Raw genomic sequence first — 19,957 nt, 5'->3', positions numbered from 1 at the left:
AATGTCCCTCAGCTCATTTCCTATAGGATACATTTGACTTAACACAAAATAGAGGAAACCCTCTTTGTGGAATGACCACCAGGAGCCATGTTGTTTGGGGCTTCCTGGTCAGCCCTGTTTTTCCTGTTACTAACAAAAACCAAACACAAACATTTCCCCAACGTTTATCATTTCTTTATTTGAACCATAAAAGCAAACCAAAACACACAGACCAGTCATGAAGAAACTACTACTCAGAGGACATCATCATCAAATAAACGAGTAAAATGTGCAAGACATCTGTAGATGAGCCGTGGTTTAACAGGGTTATTATTAACAACACTGATGTGACTGATTTTTTAGGTCGTAAAGACCATGTATAAGCTTTTAATGGATGAACTTTATACTCAGTAATAACAGCTGAACATCGTGTTCTTATTCTATAAAATAGTGTCTGTATCAGTTAAAACCCTCAGAAGACTAAATCTGATTAAAACATTCACCCCGTTCATGTTCCAGGTGAAAAATCAGATTCTTCAGCTGTGTCCGAGACTGTGGTCCAAATCCAAATCCTTCACCACCTTCACTAACACTGCTCCCTATAAAAGTGCACTACTTAGTGATCTAGCTTTAGGGAACAGATGTAGGGAGTAGCAAACAGGGCACAGTTTTGGACACAGCTGTTGTGTCTTCTCTACTGACATATGCAAATTTTACATTAACACTCCTTTAATAAACATCAGCTTCACAAAGTCGCTCCAGGGGCTTGAACATAATGTTCTGGACGACATATATTCTGTTAAAAAACGAAACATAAAGGGATAGTCCAGTCCAATACATATTACAGTGGATAAAACAACAACTGTCCAACAATCTCTCTAATAGTTATCTCTCGTTGGGCCTCATTTCTGCCGCTAGAGGCCACTATAAAACACTAAAAATAAACACAGGACTATGGAACTATGACAACATTTTAGGGACACAGTCAAACAAGCACGCACGTCTTTAATGCGATGCACTGAATAGCACCCCCTAGTGGAACAGTCCACAGACGAGTGAGAGGCACCACTTAATGGTTAACTGTAGGCTAATCGGTCACGAGCAGGTGGCGCGCCCGGGGAGCAGTTGTGGGTTCAGTGCCCTGCTCAAAGGCCCCTCAGCCGTGGACTGTGTTGTTCCTCCAAATTACTGCGGGTCGAGGGAGTTAAATCAATGACCTTCCGGTCATAATCCTCTTCTCTCACCAGTTCCAGGAGGTGCTTCGCATTTAATATATAAAACACTACATTAAGAAGATAAAGTTGTATTTTCATATGAATAAAACCAGTATTTCTAGAATAAAGTTGTAATTCCTATGAAATAAAGTCATAATATTTTGAGAGAAAATGTAAAAAAAAAAACTTCCTCAAACTATTATTACTTTATTTTCAAAGTACGTCTTTTTATATTTATGTTTTTTAATCTTGATGAGTCTCGAAATATTCGCTTTATCTGATTACAACTTTATCACGACTGTATTCTCACAATATATATATAAAAATATACGTTTTAGTGTCCCTAAAATGCTGTTGTACACAAAGACACACCATATACACAAGCCATATTTAAAGAAAACGAAATGTACCAGAGAAATAAAACCATCCCTTTGTGCACTGAACTAAACACTTTAAAGTGACAGTTTGGCAGAGGGCTAGACCTGCCCTGGCTTTAAGATGGGGGTAAAACAACAGTAGATGCGGTCAAGTCCTTGGAGTTGTATGAACAGTGCTTGTTTAGATTTGATTAAACTAAACATGTCTCTCACACATCATGAGCCCAAACAGAATTCACTTAAATATTGCTATAGAGTACAATACTGAACCACAGAAAACCATCCGTTATTAAGTGAAATCATCTTAAATCGTATATTTCATTTCAGACAGCTTATATATCTCATTAAACATGTTTTAAGTGTTTTTTATCAAGCAAACGTTTTTAATTATTTGTTATGAACTTGGGGCAATTATTTATTAATGATTTATGAGCAAAATGATCTGCCAAAGAAATACCACACTTCCAGAATCACTTAAAACAAGCAAAATAAAATCTAAATATAGGTGGAATAAGGTATTAACATTTTTACAGCTGAATTTAAGATGATTTCGCTGAATAAGAGGGCTTCTTGCAGTGTGTACAGGAACATTGCTTCTTTAGCGATGAATACAGACCCTGTCTCTAAGTCTTACATGCACACATTAAAACATACACACACACACACACACACACATACACATACACACACACACACACACACACACATCCTTCTCACAAGCTGTTGCTGCTGCCAGCCCCCGTGTCCTCTTCTCCTTTTTTGAGTCGTTTTTTAGCTCTGATCTCGTTCATGGCCTCTTCGATGGAGCGTGTGTCTCTCTTATTGGCCACGGGGACTGTACAGAGAAGAACGGATGAGAAACTTAAAATATTTAGAAAATACTTTATATGAGGTCAGGATCATAATGGCCTGGATGTCTCAAGAAATTCTGTGCTAATTTTTTTCTAAACATGAATGTCCACGTGTGGGGGAACCTCTCTAATGAGCGTAAACTGGTGATTTCTTTTTTATGAGGTGTATATATATGGGTGTGTGTGTGCTGCAGCCATAACCCCTGTTGGCCTCCAGTGTGTGTGTGTGTGTGTGTGTGTGTACTGCAGCCATAACCTCTGTTGGCCTCCAGTGTGTGTGTGTGTGTACTGCAGCCATAACCTCTGTTGGCCTCCAGTGTGTGTGTGTGTGTGTGTGTGTACTGCAGCCATAACCTCTGTTGGCCTCCAGTGTGTGTGTGTGTGTGTGTGTGTGTACTGCAGCCATAACCTCTGTTGGCCTCCAGTGTGTGTGTGTGTGTGTGTGTGTGTACTGCAGCCATAACCTCTGTTGGCCTCCAGTGTGTGTGTGTGTGTGTGTGTGTACTACAGCCATAACCTCTGTTGGCCTCCAGTGTGTGTGTGTGTGTGTACACTGCAGCCATAACCTCTGTTGGCCTCCAGTGTGTGTGTGTGTGTGTGTGTGTGTGTGTACACTGCAGCCATAACCTCTGTTGGCCTCCAGTGTGTGTGTGTGTGTGTGTACTGCAGCCATAACTTCTGTTGGCCTCCAGTGTGTGTGTGTGTGTGTACTGCAGCCATAACCTCTGTTGGCCTCCAGTGTGTGTGTGTGTGTGTGTACTGCAGCCATAACCTCTGTTGGCCTCCAGTGTGTGTGTGTGTGTGTACTGCAGCCATAACCTCTGTTGGCCTCCAGTGTGTGTGTGTGTGTGTACTGCAGCCATAACCCCTGTTGGCCTCCAGTGTGTGTGTGTGTGTGTGTGTGTACTGCAGCCATAACCTCTGTTGGCCTCCAGTGTGTGTGTGTGTGTGTGTACTGCAGCCATAACCTCTGTTGGCCTCCAGTGTGTGTGTGTGTGTGTACTGCAGCCATAACCTCTGTTGGCCTCCAGTGTGTGTGTGTGTACTGCAGCCATAACCTCTGTTGGCCTCCAGTGTGTGTGTGTGTGTGTGTGTGTGTGTGTGTGTGTGTGTACTGCAGCCATAACCTCTGTTGGCCTCCAGTGTGTGTGTGTGTGTGTGTGTGTGTGTGTACTGCAGCCATAACCTCTGTTGGCCTCCAGTGTGTGTGTGTGTGTACTGCAGCCATAACCTCTGTTGGCCTCCACTGTGTGTGTGTGTGTGTACTGCAGCCATAACCTCTGTTGGCCTCCAGTGTGTGTGTGTGTGTACTGCAGCCATAACCTCTGTTGGCCTCCAGTGTGTGTGTGTGTGTACTGCAGCCATAACCTCTGTTGGCCTCCAGTGTGTGTGTGTGTGTACTGCAGCCATAACCCCTGTTGGCCTCCAGTGTGTGTGTGTGTGTACTGCAGCCATAACCCCTGTTGGCCTCCAGTGTGTGTGTACTGCAGCCATAACCTCTGTTGGCCTCCAGTGTGTGTGTGTGTGTACTGCAGCCATAACCCCTGTTGGCCTCCAGTGTTTGTGTGTGTGTGTACTGCAGCCATAACCCCTGTTGGCCTCCAGTGTGCGTGTGTATGTGTGTGTGTGTGTGTGTGTGTACTGCAGCCATAACCTCTGTTGGCCTCCAGTGTGTGTGTGTGTGTACTGCAGCCATAACCTCTGTTGGCCTCCACTGTGTGTGTGTGCGTGTACTGCAGCCATAACCTCTGTTGGCCTCCAGTGTGTGTGTGCGTGTACTGCAGCCATAACCTCTGTTGGCCTCCAGTGTGTGTGTGTGTGTACTGCAGCCATAACCTCTGTTGGCCTCCAGTGTGTGTGTGTGTGTACTGCAGCCATAACCTCTGTTGGCCTCCAGTGTGTGTGTGTGTGTACTGCAGCCATAACCTCTGTTGGCCTCCAGTGTGTGTGTGTGTGTACTGCAGCCATAACCTCTGTTGGCCTCCAGTGTGTGTGTGTGTGTACTGCAGCCATAACCTCTGTTGGCCTCCAGTGTGTGTGTGTGTGTGTACTGCAGCCATAACCTCTGTTGGCCTCCAGTGTGTGTGTGTGTGTACTGCAGCCATAACCTCTGTTGGCCTCCAGTGTGTGTGTGTGTGTACTGCAGCCATAACCTCTGTTGGCCTCCAGTGTGTGTGTGTGTGTACTGCAGCCATAACCTCTGTTGGCCTCCAGTGTGTGTGTGTGTGTACTGCAGCCATAACCTCTGTTGGCCTCCAGTGTGTGTGTGTGTGTACTGCAGCCATAACCTCTGTTGGCCTCCAGTGTGTGTGTGTGTGTACTGCAGCCATAACCCCTGTTGGCCTCCAGTGTGTGTGTGTGTGTACTGCAGCCATAACCCCTGTTGGCCTCCAGTGTGTGTGTGTGTGTTCGTACCGCAGCTGTAAGCCCTGTTGGCCTCCAGTGTGTGTGTGTGTGTACTGCAGCCATAACCCGTTGGCCTCCAGTGTGTGTGTGTGTGTGTGTGTACTGCAGCCATAACCCCTGTTGGCCTCCAGTGTGTGTGTGTGTGTGTGTACTGCAGCCATAACCCCTGTTGGCCTCCAGTGTGTGTGTGTGTGTGTGTACTGCAGCCATAACCCCTGTTGGCCTCCAGTGTGTGTGTGTGTGTGTGTACTGCAGCCATAACCCCTGTTGGCCTCCAGTGTGTGTGTGTGTGTGTGTGTACTGCAGCCATAACCCCTGTTGGCCTCCAGTGTGTGTGTGTGTGTGTACTGCAGCCATAACCCCTGTTGGCCTCCAGTGTGTGTGTACTGCAGCCATAACCCCTGTTGGCCTCCAGTGTGTGTGTGTGTGTGTGTACTGCAGCCATAACCCCTGTTGGCCTCCAGTGTGTGTGTGTGTGTGTGTACTGCAGCCATAACCCCTGTTGGACTCCAGTGTGTGTGTGTGTGTGTACTGCAGCCATAACCCCTGTTGGCCTCCAGTGTGTGTGTGTGTGTACTGCAGCCATAACCCCTGTTGGCCTCCAGTGTGTGTGTGTGTGTGTGTGTGTACTGCAGCCATAACCCCTGTTGGCCTCCAGTGTGTGTGTGTGTGTACTGCAGCCATAACCCCTGTTGGCCTCCAGTGTGTGTGTGTGTGTTCGTACCGCAGCCGTAAGCCCTGTTGGCCTCCAATGTGTGTGCAGCGTCTTTAGCGGCGGACGTCCCAATCAGGTGGCTGTATTTGTTTCTGTAGTTGGAGCTGGGGGATGGGGGTCTGTCCTGGGTTTGATTTGCAGCTTCTTCCTCTGCAGCCGTCTGCTCCTGAGGCACAGGAAAGAAGGAGGAAAGAAAGAAGGTGTGATATTAAAATACTATGCAAAATATTTTAGTGGCCAAATTTTACAAAGATAATAATTGCAGGAACCAATTAAATATATTTTTTGAGTATATTTATAATGAAAAATTATTTTCACTGCACTTTTATTCACAGCAACACATTTTTCTGTGTGCTTCAGAGTAAACAAGGACCAAGAGCGCGGACTTTCCTCAGCTGCCAAAATATTGTTCACTGTAGTTCACACACAAAGTAGCACATTTTGGTGCCTCCTCAGAACCTCTTAGATATTCAGAAGCATGGACAAAAGCACTGACGAAGTTGATGAATGTGTGTGAGTGTGAGTGTGTGTATGGGGGGGGGCGGTCCTGATCATGAGAGGCCCTGATTCCCAGAACAGGGAACGAGGGGTTAATAAAATATACAGTACAGAGCAACAGGAACAACAAAGAGCACCTGGTGGTCAGTGGAATTCATACATTGTACAATGGGTGCAGACACAAGCAAGTGGCTTTAATGTTTTGGCTGATGGTGTATATGCAATTTCTCACCTTCAACTTGCGTCTCTCCGCTGCTTTCGCCACATCCCACTCCTCTCCTTTCCGATATGCCTCCAGCTCCTCATCAGAGGGAGCAAACTCCTTCACACACACACACACACACACAGTGAGAAAATAGTATGTTACTGTACTGAGACCAAATACCACTCACAGTGAGACTCCATGTGTTTTATTTATGAAATGTGTTACAAAGTTGTTATAATCTCCAACCTTTTTAAAGAGCATGACGTATCGACTCTCTTCATCTTCACCGAAGGAAAACGACGTCAGCCCGGCCACCTCTGCCACGTCGTGCCTTTAAAAAATGGGGAGAACAGTACACAAACATCAGTGCCATGGTTGTGTGTTTGTGTACGTGGTTGTGTTTGGTGTTTCCTCACGTACAGAATGCTCCTCTCTATCTTTCCCATGGGTTCATACTTCTTCTTCTGCAGAGCGCTGTCCTGAATAAAACCATTCACGTCTTTCTCCATCTGACCACAACAAAACACACAGATGTGGGAAAAGATTAGACACGTGCGCAGTGGAGCTGACAGTGGTGTCGCCCACACAGCTGCAGAGTCTCTGGGTCCTGGGTGGGATCCTCTCCTCGGGGTGACTGTCTGTGAGGAGTGTGGTGTGTTCTCCCTGTGTCTCCGTGGGTTTCCTCCGAGTGACTCTCTGTGAGGAGTGTGCTGTGTTCTCCTTGTGTCTGCGTGGGTGTCCTCCGGGTGACTGTCTGTGAGGAGTGTGCTGTGTTCTCCCTGTGTCTTTGTGGGTGTCCTCCAGGTGACTGTCTGTGAGGAGTGTGGTGTGCTCTCCTTGTGTCTGCGTGGGTTTCCTCCGAGTGACTGTCTGTGAGGAGTGTGGTGTGTCCTCTCTGTGTCTGCGTGGGTTTCCTCCGGGTCACTGTCTGTGAGGAGCGTGGTGTGTTCTCTCTGTGTCTGCGTGGGTTTCCGCCGGGTGACTGTCTGTGAGGAGTGTGGTGTGTTCTCCCTGTGGGTGAGTGTGTGAAACTGTGCACAAGTGTTTTTGTGAGTGGTAATCTGCCCAGGGTGTGTTCATGCCCTGTTCCCTGTGATTCCAGGTAGGTTCTGGACCTGATCAGACTAAAGTGTTAAAGGAATATGAACAAAATAATGAATAAATATATAAATAGTGTGTTTTCAAATAAACTTTAGATCTTCAAAGAGTGGAAGTGAGCCGTAAAGAAAGAAAGGAGTACAAACCTTTTTCCTGAACTCTGCTTTCTTCTTCTTCTCGTCCTCCTGCAGCTTCTTCAGACGTGCCTGCTGCTCTGTTAAAAGCAACAGTAATTTTGAAGCTGTAATTTTAAGCTGCATTTTAACTTGGTTGTGTTCATGTGGTTTGTGTGGGAAGTTTAAAAAAAACCAAACCAAAAAAAAAAACCAGATGCTCTCAAAATGGTTTGTCATGCCATGTTGATTTGGACGTTTCTACAGGTGTTTCTGAACATAAACAGATTGCAGAACAACATGCGTTTATAAACAACATTATTTATTATCCTAAGTACAATTTATTTTTGTATATCTACACTACTGCACTGGTTTACATTGTTTACACTGATTAATGGTACTACCTCCAACTCACTGTGAGGTTTTTTTTTATATTTATTTCTATTTTTTATATTTTATATTCTATTTTATTATATATTTATACTTCTACTTGCTGTTTTATATTTATTTCTATATTCAGTCCTCTCCATCACCTCATAAAGACACTTCACCTGCAGTCTCCACACACTACCAACCACATTTTTAAAGAGTGTGTTTCACACTACAGCACCAGACTTACTCCATATTGTAAACACCTCACTCATGTCGGGGGTCTTTTTTAGAGCTCACTAAAACTGCAGTTGTAAAGCCACTTCTAAAAAAAGAAAAACTTAGAATCATCTCAGATAAGAAACTACAGACCAATTTCAAATTTACCGTTCATTGGTTCTGACCTCAAAAGTCTTGGTGAGAAATGTTTAGAACCTGTTTATTTTTACAATATATCGGCACTTCTGAAAATAAGTTTTTGGAAAGTCTAAGTTTAGAGTGAATTTAATCAAAATATAGATGTATGACACTCTTACTGATTCAGTAAGGTTGTTGCAGAGATTGTTCTGAAGAAAAGCATGTGTAAAACTTTCCAGTCTGTGTTCCAGTCTAATCACAGCACAGAGACTGCTGTAATCAAGGTCATTAATGACATTCCCTTAAATACAGAGGCTGGGAAGTATCTCTTCAAGGTACTTCTTGACCTCACTGCTGCCTTTGATACCATTGACCAAAAGGACACCAGTCTGTTATAGAATAGACTTTAAGGCGTTATTACTGGTCTATAAATTAGTGGTCTTAATGGGGTAGGTCCAGCGTATTTATCAGATCTGCTACAGAGATATGAGCCGAGCCGAACTCTCAGATCTTTAGGAATTAGAGTTAGTCCTGCGACAGGTCAAAACTAAACATGGAGACGCAGCGTTTAACTCCGGCGCCGCTCTGAAATAGAACCAGACTGAGAACATTAGAAGAGCCCTGACTTTAGACACTTTAAATCAAGACTGAAAACATTCCTGTTTGAGCAGCTACAGCTGGGTTTAAAACACTCTGCACTTATTACTCAGTGACGGCACTTTAGTTCTTTTCTTTTATTGTAGCATTTTAAATAGTTTTCACTCTGGCAGCTTGTACTGCATTGAAAATTTCAATGTGCACATCTTCAGCTTCCAAATTCAGAGCATGTTCATGTGGTGTCTCCTGGTGAGAAACTCGTTTTTCAGATAAAACCCAACACCACTTGAACGCAGAATTACTTTTAGCCCAAAGTCAAGTCTGTCCAATAGAAACAGAGCTGAGGGGGATTCCTAATGAACAGTCCTTAAATGTGGGGTTAATTTAGCTGGGTAACAAAGAAATCCTGCTTTGTGGAATACCATCCAGGATGTTCCTGAATAAGACATAACTTCCTGGGCTCCACCTACAGTTGCAGAGTATAATTCACTTTTACAGCACTGTTCTGAAATCAAGGACGAGGGGAAGAGAGGAGGGGGTTGTTTCATTCCCTTATTCAGTAGTTACGTAGTGCAGTTTCTCCGGTGATGAGACAGGGATGGCAATGAGAGAGGCTCTATTCTCCATGTTACAGCTGCAACAATGAATCTGAAGCTGTAATTGCAAGGTAAATATACTACCTAGTGTTCCTTTAAGCCCAGAGGATCACCCTGGGGTCTATCTAAAGTAGTGTGTAGACTCTGAGTGTCCTTCCGCTGAAACTGTCCGACTGTTGGCGTTTGGCCTGTGTTAGCGAGGGTGTTGAAGAGGTGTTCGCAGTGTTAAAGAGTGTGTAATCTCGGGCTGTTGGTATTTGTCCTGATTTTGTTTGTTTACGCTGTGGCTGATGCGTTGATGTGTGTGTGTGCCGTTGGATCTCATTTCAGACTGGAAATATCCAACTGTTTGGCGTCTGGCCTGGGTTGTGTGGTGTGTTTAAATGGTGTTAGGTGTTTTAAAGTGTGTGTGCTCTACCTCTAGCTCTTTTCCTGCTCTCCTGGTCTCCTACAGTCGGAGGTTTCTCCATAGAGCTCAGAATGGAGCTCAGCAGGTCCGCCATGTTGGAACACTACAGACTCGCTAACGTCTCTCAGGTTAAATCCCAAATGGCGCCTCGTTCCCTACGTAGATTACTTAGCAGGGCACGAAACAAGGGGGCTCCTTGGGTCATGAGTTAACCCCTAAAACTCGCCTATATTAAGAATTACTGTAGATGCAGATGTTATTTCCAACATAAACGTCAGCTAACGTTTTAAGTATCATAGATAGAACTGCAGCTTCATACTCCTTCATTCAGTACACACAGATCTATGCAATTAGTCCCCTCTTCTATCTTCACCAACCCATTTGCTGCTCGCCTGCTTGAAAGCCCCGCCCCAGTTGATGGGATTGGTTCCTCAGGTGTGTGAAGTATGAAACCCTCTGTCTGTCTGAATCTATGTTTCAGAGACTGTTTGGAAGTTTAAAAGTGGAAATGCTCCACCACATATTCATTCTGAATACGTCCTCACATTCAGGAACACACACTGACAAGATCAACCATCACACACACATGCTAACAACATTAAACACCACACACACATGCTAACAAAACTAAACACCACCACAGATACTCTAACAATGTTAAACACAAGAGAAAATATGTCATCATTTTAATAATACTATTGTAACGTTAAGGACAAGAAGTGTCTTTATTCTTCTTCTCTAAAAGTGCTGATTGCTTCTTTAATATTATGTGTGGAGTACAGTATGATTTATTATGACTTTATAATTCAGATTAGGTCATGCTAAAAAAAACACACAGAATTTGGAAGAAAAATATTTAATACTCTTTTACAGGAGAACTACATCACCGTATGGGCATGATACCATTTTCCATTTAGTTTTTCATAAATTAAAAAGAAAAACTATGATAAACCAAGCAGAATAAAAATGTGTGTATATATATATATTTAACTGCTTGGTGAATATATACGTTTATTCACCAAGCAGATTAAATTGAAGACAAAAATATAACTAATTAAAAATGTAAATTGACAGTCTCCAATTAAAGGAGCAATAAGTAATTTTCCCGTCAAAAGCAGCACAAATTAATAAAATAGTAATTTGTTATTTTTATTTTTTCCATACGAAGTATCACTCAAATGCAAAGGTGCAGCAAATTTTGTTGCCCCTGAACCAGATTATGCTCTGTAGGGTAGGTCCCTTAAATGGGGGCAGCCATGTTTATAATGGGTTTAGTACAGAATCTCTAATCCAGCCAGGCCACTAGGTGTCAGTGTAATTTGAGTTTTGTAACGTGAAGAAGAATCAGTGGAGAATATGACAGATTGCACCTTTAATCATGACAGTTTTACTGTTTTAATCCAGCAGTAAACCCCTCATGAAGAGAGGAATATAACACCATTATAAGATTGGCAATTCAAAGCCAGTAACATCTTCAAATCAAACAGATCTGAACATAAAGGTAAAGATTAAAACCCTCCAGTACTTAAGACATCCCAATAACAAAAACATTAATTATTATATATTCATAAAGTCTTTTATTTAAACCTTTCCACCTTTTCTGTTTTCATTGTTATTAAAGTCATGACCGAGACAATAACACAATTCTCCTTCTTGGGGATCAATTATCATGACTTAATTCTTTCGTTTGTGCTTCACTGAAAGTTATGAGAGATTGGAGATTTGAATTCTACAGTTTCCTCTGGTGCTGATAGTCAAGGACACCTTGTGATTTTCTGACTGATTTTGCAAATTTGATGAGACCTGCAGTTCTTTAAAAAGGTTCAGGCCTGTGTTTACAGTCAAGACCAAGAAGATCTGGCTCTAAGCTTCCTCTATTAAAAAAAAATCTAAAAAGACATTGTCTTGATAACACAAGCTAGAATTAAAACGCAGGGCTGGTGATTGAAAATACAACTATCACATTGTGATTTTGATATAAACATGAAAAAAAATTAAGATTGATTAAATATAAATCCAAAATGCCCGAATTCAAAAATTACAATTTACTTCTAATTAATGTTTAATTGTAGTTAAAACCCAAGGACATTTTAATTTTAACCGTTAAACTAAACCCCGGAAAAGCCATGAGCGCTCGGACTGAACATAGGCGAAGCAGAGTTTGGGAAATCTATTTTATTCACCAGCATCAATGACATTTTCACCTGTTTTTTGTATTTATTTTTTTAATCTGAAACTGTGAATTAAAAGATCCAGATGTCTGTTTAAAAGGAAAAATGAAGAAGGAAGAAGAGAGAAAGAGACTCTTAGTTTGCTCTGGGGTCTGTTGCTGGTCTAACCGTTCACTCTGTCTCGGTCTAAACGTTTTATGGGAAAAAACAAAACAAAAACAAACAAAAAGAAAATCTAAAAATAAAACAAATCTCTCAAAGTTATCTGAAAGTGTGTGAAGGTCAAAGGTGGTCACCAGGGGGCGTCCAGTCAGCCGGTCAGTGCGTCAGTAGGTTGTGTTTTGTATTTAACATTGTTGATTTCTTTGTGTGGGTTTCATGGTTTTCATTGCAACCTATGAGTCCAGAAAGTAGATCCTATAGAACTTGTTCATCTGCTCCAGGAAGATGAAGGTTAGCACCGTGTGGGGCCCGAGTCGGGCGTAGTACGGAGTAAAACCTTTCCACAAACTGAAAAACCCTTCACTCCTCACCACCTTCACCAACACGTCCTGAGAGAGAGAGAGAGAGAGAGAGAAACAGAGAGGAGAGAGAGAAAAAACATAGATAGAGAAACACAGAGAGAGGAGAGACAGAAGGGAAGAGAAATAACAGAGAAGGAGAGAGAGGAGAAAGAGAGAGAGACAGAAGGACAGAGAGAGGAGAGAATGTGTTTGAGTGGAGGTTATACGATTAATCACGATCATTTGAGACACCTTATCTGTAGAAGTTAGTTTGTATTTAACGCTACAGCTGCCCATAGGGCGACATTCATAGTAAGAAATGTAGTAAGATGTAATTGATTTACTAATGCAGTTTTGTTTTACACATGTTGAGGCTGCCATCTACTGGTCATATGTGTTGCTTAAGTTTCGTTACTGACAGGAATTTTAGGAGCGTTCTTGCTTTCCTGTTATGGACTGTTAGGATCTGTCGCCTCTCGTGGCCAAAATCAATACAGTTTAACATTAAATGTTTTATCGTAAGCTGAGTTCGGCCTGTTGCACAATATGGGCCTGCTTCTCCCTTTACTAGATACATATGAGTTCATCTGGATTGTCCAATATGGCGTCTTGTGTAGCTGCTTGGTCCCAAAGGTTTTCAAGGTAGAACTGTGCTTTTTGTCCAATAATGGGATTTGCTTTGTGTACTTTATTGTCCAGGCATTTATCCCATTCACTTTGTCATTCTCCTTGATGAAGGTTTGCTTTACAGGTTTGACCTCCACTGGTGGAACCTGGTACATCTGATCTTGTTTACATGAAGCCGTTTGGCCGCTCCATCTGCTCTTTCATTGCTTAAGAGTCCACAGTGTCCAGGTGTCCAACAAAAAAAATGATGTCGTAATTCCGTAGCGTTAAGCAGAACATCTCCTGTAGAGCATTAAGGATGGTTTTGAGGGATCCGATTGTCTGTAGAGGGACCTGGAGTCTGTTGAACTGATTCTGCATACTCTAATGCTAGGAGCAGTGCTTGGGCTTCAGCTGTGAAAATCGAGCTGTGTTTCTGGAGTCTAACTCCTATCTGTAGCCGACCAGACTCTATCTCTGCTGATGTTAGGCTGTAGTCTTAGAGCCGTCGGTGTATAAAAGCGTGTGTGCAGGACACCTTTCTCTGATTTCAAGAAATCGCTGTTGATTATATGTATAAATAGAGGTTATACACTGAGATGTACTCACAAGTCCATTCTTGTACTCTGGTTTACCATCGATCATTCTCATGTTCTGAATCCTGCAATGGACAGAAAGAGAAAAGTGAATTAAATACATCTTCAACATCATTAACTATAAATCATCCTCAGGACTGTAGTACTTTATACATTTGTGTTTTATTTGCCATCACTTCATTTCTCAATTTTTATTATAGTTATTTTATATTACTACATTGTTAATATAATTGTTATAATACATTTTCAATAATAAAACAGTTTACAGAACACAGTGTCGCTGACTGCTATTTGTTCTATTAGAAGAAGCAATGACAAGTTAAGGTGACTTGCATTTACAGAGACTGACCACTAGGTGTCCTACACCACCACGATCCAAATGAATCCAGCTCCATGATCACGAGCACAAACTATTTTAAACCCCCAAGTACACAGTGTTTAGTACAGACACTGGTGTAGACGTTGAGTATTCTAAAATATCCACAGCGCAAACTACTGTCCCACAGTCGAACAAGAAACTGAGAGGGAAGTGCTTCTACATCTTAGTTAGGGCTTATTTAATACAATGATAAAGTAATTAAATTGATCAACTAAAACTGGTTAAATAATATTTTCAACAATACATTACAATTCACTGAGAAAATACTGTGTTTACTGTATTACTGTGTGAACTTATAAATGAATATTTATTCATTATTAACCTACAACAACTTACAATAAACAACTGGGGTCAATTATCTCCACTGATTCTTCTTTTAATTATGAACCAGGTGTTAGACAGACAACTAGTGGCCTGGATGTGACAGAGATTCTGCACTAAAACCATTTTAAACATGGCCGTATCCACATGGGGGACCCGCTCTATGGAGCATAAACTTGTTCGTTCTGAGAAGAGAGAGCAGTTTGATTCTTCATCTCGTGAGCTGCAATTTATAGAAAAGTAAAAACGGTAAATAATTTCTATAAGATTTTATGCTGTTTTTGTTGGTGGCTCCTTTAATCCTCACAGGTTTATTAGTGAATTATCTACAGCACAGAGGATCATATTTTACATTTGGCCTCTGCCTGAGGTCTGAAATACTGCGGAGAAACAAAAGCAGGGTTTACCTGGTTTTAGCGATGTCTACTGGCATGGACGCTGCAGTGGTCACTAACCCACTGATCATACTGGCACAGAAATGAAGGAAGATATTATCCGAGAAATACCCTGTAAACACAAACACACACACACACACACACACAATCATATTGAATAATAACACAAATCATCAAATACAACTGTCTTGCTGTCTGTGATATTGTAAATATTTTTTGGCTGAAAACAAACCCATAGACAGATAAAGCTGGCAAAAAAGAAAACATACAAATTACTTTCAACAAACACAAATTAACGTTTCTAAAATGTTTAACACTCTGTATGTTACAGTCCAGGCCTCAAAATATAGCATCCTCCACAACAGACAATTCCATTCTTACAGACAGTTCCATTTTTAATAAAGCCGCGGTAAGCTTTTCTTTTGAACTTTCCATTCACCATTAAATGGAGCAGTCAATACATTCTACAGCCTTTAATTAAATGTTCCATTGCACCTTAAAAGGGGTGCCACATTTACATTCTGACATCTATAATTTAAATGATCCATTCCACCTTAAAAGAGGTGCCACATTTACGTTCTGACATCTATAATTTAAATGATCCATTCCTCCTTAAAATGGGGCTGTGGACACTCTCTGGGTCCCTGATGTTACAAACTGCAGCAACATTTAAGGTGGAATGGAATATTAAATTAGACGTTTAATCTTTATTTTCAGTGCGTCACCATCACAGACAGCCCCTCCTTCACAGACAAACGCACTTAAAGCCACAGGGGGCCGTTACAGGCCGGGGGCTACTGCGGCTAATGACTAGTTACAACACTACTATTACAGCAGATTAGAATTAGCACCAGCGGCTTAATGGTGCTTATTATCAGGAAATAAACAAAGGAATCTGAGTCCATACTCTCCCTTAAAACATCAGTTTACCACCTGCTCTGACTCAGAAATGGGCCACAGATGTTCCAAAGATTGCGTTTGGCTTGGTTTGAAGTCTGAGAGAACAAGGCTTTCTGTAGATTTGATCAGATATTAGTCTATGGTTAAGTTTAAGGAGGTTAAAGTACAGAGTCTGTGGTCGGTCTTTAGAAACTCAGGAGATAAGATACAGGCTGAAGGAGGTGAAAGTGATAATTCAGCTCTGATACTGACCAGTGTCCATTAGAGCTTGTTTCGACTGAGAATATGAAGCCAGCTGAGCTGCGTTCACTACTACTGCGCGTGCCATAGTGGGTATACAGCCCTGTAACACACAGAAACACACAGACAGGAACGATTCATTTAGATTAGATTCCATTCATTTATTAACCATCTCCTTCAGATACTAGCTCCACTTCGACTCAATGAAACCAAATAAATCGTACTGGTGTTCATTTTTTGAAGTTTGATTATCACTTTTATTACAAATACTGTAGGTACTTGCACAAATAATTTTTTTAAATTATTATTTAATTTTTTTATTTGTTTTGGTTTTTACCAAAATAATAAAAACAAATACTAATAAATAAGATCTTACATATGAACCTTAAACCTCTGAGAAACAAAAGAAATAAATCACAAAGAAAATCAACGAGGGATGGATTCCTAAAAAATTCTGGTCCTACAGACTCTCATTAACACAAAACATTTCGGGGTCTGTTACACACACACACCACTGACTCTCTCTCACCCTCCAGAGGGTCGTGATTCCCTCCTCCCTGGTGATTCTGATGAGGGCATTGAAGACATTTTTATAACCCCTCCTCTGGTCTGGGGGCAGTCTATATGAGAGAGAGAGAGAGAGAGAGAGAGAGAGAGAGAGAGTCAGTGTGGGGAAAAGAGAGAGACAGAAGGAAATAAAGCAATAGCAAAATAAAATAAGACTAAATATCTGTGTTGTATTTAACTACTGGCTGCTGAATTTCCTTTAGCCTCAAAGTATCTATTTATCTATTAATATAATAGAGTCGTTTATTTAAAGACCTCTGTAAAAACAACACGCTTTTGACCTGTGACATGATTCTGACTTAAGTCCGGTTAAACATGGCCGCCCCTATGTGACTGACCCCCTCCATGGAGGATAAACTGGTTCATTCAGGGACAAAAAAGCAGTGTGAGTCTTCACCTCACGACCCCTTGACTTCACAAAAATAAATATTATTAATGACTTGTTTGATAGTAAAAATGACACTGATGCAACTTTAATCACTCACCGTCCATCTGCGGTCATCCGGATCAGGGCCACCTCCGCCGGCGTTCCCACAAACGCTCCGGTCGCTCCGGCCGTCATTCCGATCAGTGCCTTCAGGAAGAAATTGGGCGGAGTCCCGTCTGCTTTGGTCATTTTCTCAAAAAGAACCGTGTAGATCCCCAGACGAGTCGTAGTGTATGTGGCCTGCCTCAGCAAACCGGCCGAGAGACTGGGGGGGAGAGAAAGAGAGAGAGACAGAGAAAAGAGAGAGAGCAAGAGAGAGGGAAAGAGAGAGCAGAGAGAAATAGAGAGAAACAAAGAGAGAGAAAGAAAAAATAGAGAGAAATGAGAGAGAAAGAAGGAAAGAGAGCAGAGAGAGAGAGAAAGAGAGAGCAAAGAGAGAGAGAAATAGAGACATAGAAAGAGAGTGAAAGAGAGCAGAGAGAAATAGAGAGAGAGCGAGAGAAATAGAGAGAGACATGGGAGAGCAGAGAGAGTGAAAGAGAGCAGAGAGAAAGAGAGAGGCAAGAGAGAGAGAGAAATAGAGAGAGGCAATAGAGAGAGAGAAAGAGAGGAAAAAAGAGAGATAGAGAAAGAGAAAGAGGTGAGAGAGAGATCATTATAACGATCATAACATTTGAAAATCAAAGCAGATAAAATCCGATCCTCTCGTAGGATGTATGTTAATTATAAAGAAAGAAAACGTGATGCAGTAGCAAGAATTAAAGGTGGAAATTAAACTGCCATGCCATTTAAGGTGGAATGGAGAGGTGCATTAATAAAAGCGCAGGATTTTTATATGTTTGTTTCTTAGTGCTGTTTTGTTTTGGCCACAAGTTTTCATTGGTGTGCATCACTGATTAACTGCCCAGCCCCAGAGCCCTGGTGTTGCCCCTCACCCGGTGTAGATGCCCCGAATGCCTTCGTTGCGGAGGATACTGGCCACGGCGTGGAAGCTGGTCTTATACTCACGAGCCTTCGTCCCCTGACCTGCCAACTGCATCCTGTTCTTCACCAGATCCAACGGCTGCACAAACACTGTAGCTCCCATCCTGAGAGAGAGAGAGAGAGAGAGAGATGGAGAGAGGGAGGGTGAGAGAGAGAGAGAGAGAGAGAGAGAGAGACAGACAGAGACAGAGTGGGTGGGAGAGAGAGGGAGAGAGAGAGAAAAATGTTTATAGAACTATATTTTAAACTGAATCACACTATACTCAATTTGTTTTTTTTATCTGTTTGTCGCTGTCAAGGCCACAGGGTTTGGGACGTTTATTTTGACGTTCTGAAAGACGTCACTGGGGTTTCAAAACAAATACTCAACTGCAAAGCCCTCCCAAACATTCACAGACACAATAAAATCAATACCACTGCATTGAAGTCCAACTGGAGCAAGTGGGAAACAACATCAGCTCTGTTAGCTCATCCACGTTTCAGTATTCTCATATCTGCTTACCAACAACCGGCAAAGAATTCATTATTAAAGTTATTAATATTGTCTTTTGGGCATTTGACAGATGATCTTAAAAGCTGCAGTATTCTTCTCATAGTAACTTTACAGGAGGAGGAAAAAACGTTCTTTACTTTCAGTGGAAGTCAGTATAAATAGATTGCATTCCAAGTCATTTTTGGAGCATTTTTGGAGTGTGTAGGACAGCCGCTGTGTTCAAACAATGTAGTAAACTATAAAATGCTCGCTGCCGGACTACAGCTAGAGGAGTTCCAGATAGAAAGACTACTCCTTTGTTTGTAGTGTAAGTTTTAAGGATTGCTGGACATTTCTCTGCAACTTGCTCGAACTTGGCAGGACTTTCAGAGAATGTAGCTCATCTGCTGAAGAAAAGTTTGTTTTGGTTTTTCTCTAAGGCCTTCATCAGTGGACACAGGACTCTCAGACCGGCAATGGCGCAAAGGGGTTTAAAACCTCCAGCAGTGCTGCTGTGTCTGATCCATTCTAACACACCACCACCACGTCAGGCAAACAAACTTTGCAAGGCATCAGATATACTACAGTAATTGTATTCTGTAATTGTAGAACTACAGAGTGACCTGCATGGTCAGGGGAGCTGAGAGAATCGACTCGCCATTCTTAGCATCTCTGACATTTGGCTTGAGCTGCAGCAGTGGCTCAGATTGACACGCAAGCCTGGGCTAACAACGAGCACCAGAACCGGCCTGGACTCGTCTTTAAAACCCCAAAACAGGACTCAGAATTCAGGGGAAAGCTCCGAGTTCGGGTAAAATATCCATCATTCAGAGCCGGGTCTGAAGCCCTGACGTTAAACGCTATGATGTGGAGGTTAAAACCCGGCAGCTCTGACCCCTCTTACCCGGCTATGGTTCACCTTCCCCGGCTGCAGGGCCAGAGAAACTCCGCTAAATGTCATTTTCCCGGTGCTTACCCCGCCAGGCCGCCGAACAGGAACTTTATAGACTTCGGGGATGTTTTCGCCTTGGTTGTGCCTTTGGCTGCGGCCATGGTTCTGCAGTTTTCTGCCTGTTTTCCCGTTATTCCGCTCCTCCGCCGCTACAGCAAGGTGACACACATACACACACACACAAGGAGTCGATCAACCCAAACGTCTCTTTTCAACCGAATCACACGAATCGATTCCCGTGCCACAATTGAACTGAAGCTGTTTTTCCTTTTTATAATTTACAAGTAGAAATACAAATATATGGAAACTCGTTTCCGCCATAGTATATCATTTTGAGAAAATAAGTCAATATGGTGAAATAATATCTCATTATTTTTAGATACTATCTCATTATATTGAGATACTTGAAATAATGAGATAGTATCTTATCACATTGAGATAGCATCTTAAATATTCATAAAAAATAGTGCCTTTTTTATTATGTGGCAGAAACGGGCTTCCATACAAATGAGTAATGAGGACTCTCAATACAGATATGCGTTACAATAATCAATGACTATATATAAGTTTTTAATGCTCCACATCAAATATAATATTTTAAATATGCATTTTCCTATTCATTTTCTAAATATACAAAAACATACAGAAGGCATTTATTTA

At 42.0% G+C, this 19,957-nt stretch overlaps 2 protein-coding genes across 2 annotated transcripts; both read right to left on the bottom strand.

The window, feature by feature from the left end:
• Positions 1-163: 163 nt before the first annotated feature.
• spag7 (sperm associated antigen 7) lies at positions 164-9,908 on the bottom strand. Its single transcript, XM_066659691.1, has 7 exons — positions 9,794-9,908; positions 7,490-7,557; positions 6,666-6,754; positions 6,492-6,576; positions 6,273-6,362; positions 5,552-5,708; positions 164-2,405 (listed from the first exon to the last, which is right to left on the bottom strand). The coding sequence occupies exons 1-7, from the start codon at positions 9,876-9,878 to the stop codon at positions 2,284-2,286; spliced, it is 696 nt and encodes a 231-aa protein (XP_066515788.1). The 5' UTR covers positions 9,879-9,908; the 3' UTR covers positions 164-2,283.
• A 797-nt stretch (positions 9,909-10,705) lies between these two features.
• slc25a11 (solute carrier family 25 member 11) lies at positions 10,706-19,493 on the bottom strand. The gene is made up of 8 exons (XM_066659746.1): positions 19,322-19,493; positions 17,825-17,977; positions 16,948-17,154; positions 16,425-16,515; positions 15,908-15,998; positions 14,768-14,867; positions 13,674-13,725; positions 10,706-12,506 (listed from the first exon to the last, which is right to left on the bottom strand). Exons 1-8 carry the CDS (start codon positions 19,396-19,398, stop codon positions 12,351-12,353), a joined length of 927 nt encoding a protein of 308 aa, XP_066515843.1. The 5' UTR covers positions 19,399-19,493; the 3' UTR covers positions 10,706-12,350.
• Positions 19,494-19,957: the final 464 nt, after the last annotated feature.

Source organism: Hoplias malabaricus, chromosome 2 (assembly GCF_029633855.1).
Source record: "Hoplias malabaricus isolate fHopMal1 chromosome 2, fHopMal1.hap1, whole genome shotgun sequence".
Taxonomy (NCBI): Eukaryota; Metazoa; Chordata; class Actinopteri; order Characiformes; family Erythrinidae; genus Hoplias; species Hoplias malabaricus.
This window is presented reverse-complemented; position numbering and strand designations above follow the sequence as displayed.

Coding starts and splice junctions, on each gene's coding strand:
- spag7 (XM_066659691.1), bottom strand. CDS start 9,878: ATGGCGGACCTGCTGAGCTCCATTCTGAGCTCTATGGAGAAACCTCCG. Junction 6,577..6,665: donor AAGATAGAGAGGAGCATTCT/GTACGTGAGGAA, acceptor CATTTTTTAAAG/GCACGACGTGGCAGAGGTGG. Junction 5,709..6,272: donor CGGAGAGACGCAAGTTGAAG/GTGAGAAATTGC, acceptor CCTGTGCCTCAG/GAGCAGACGGCTGCAGAGGA.
- slc25a11 (XM_066659746.1), bottom strand. CDS start 19,398: ATGGCCGCAGCCAAAGGCACAACCAAGGCGAAAACATCCCCGAAGTCT. Junction 14,868..15,907: donor ACAAGCTCTAATGGACACTG/GTCAGTATCAGA, acceptor TTGTGTTTACAG/GGTATTTCTCGGATAATATC. Junction 13,726..14,767: donor GTAGACATCGCTAAAACCAG/GTAAACCCTGCT, acceptor TGTCCATTGCAG/GATTCAGAACATGAGAATGA.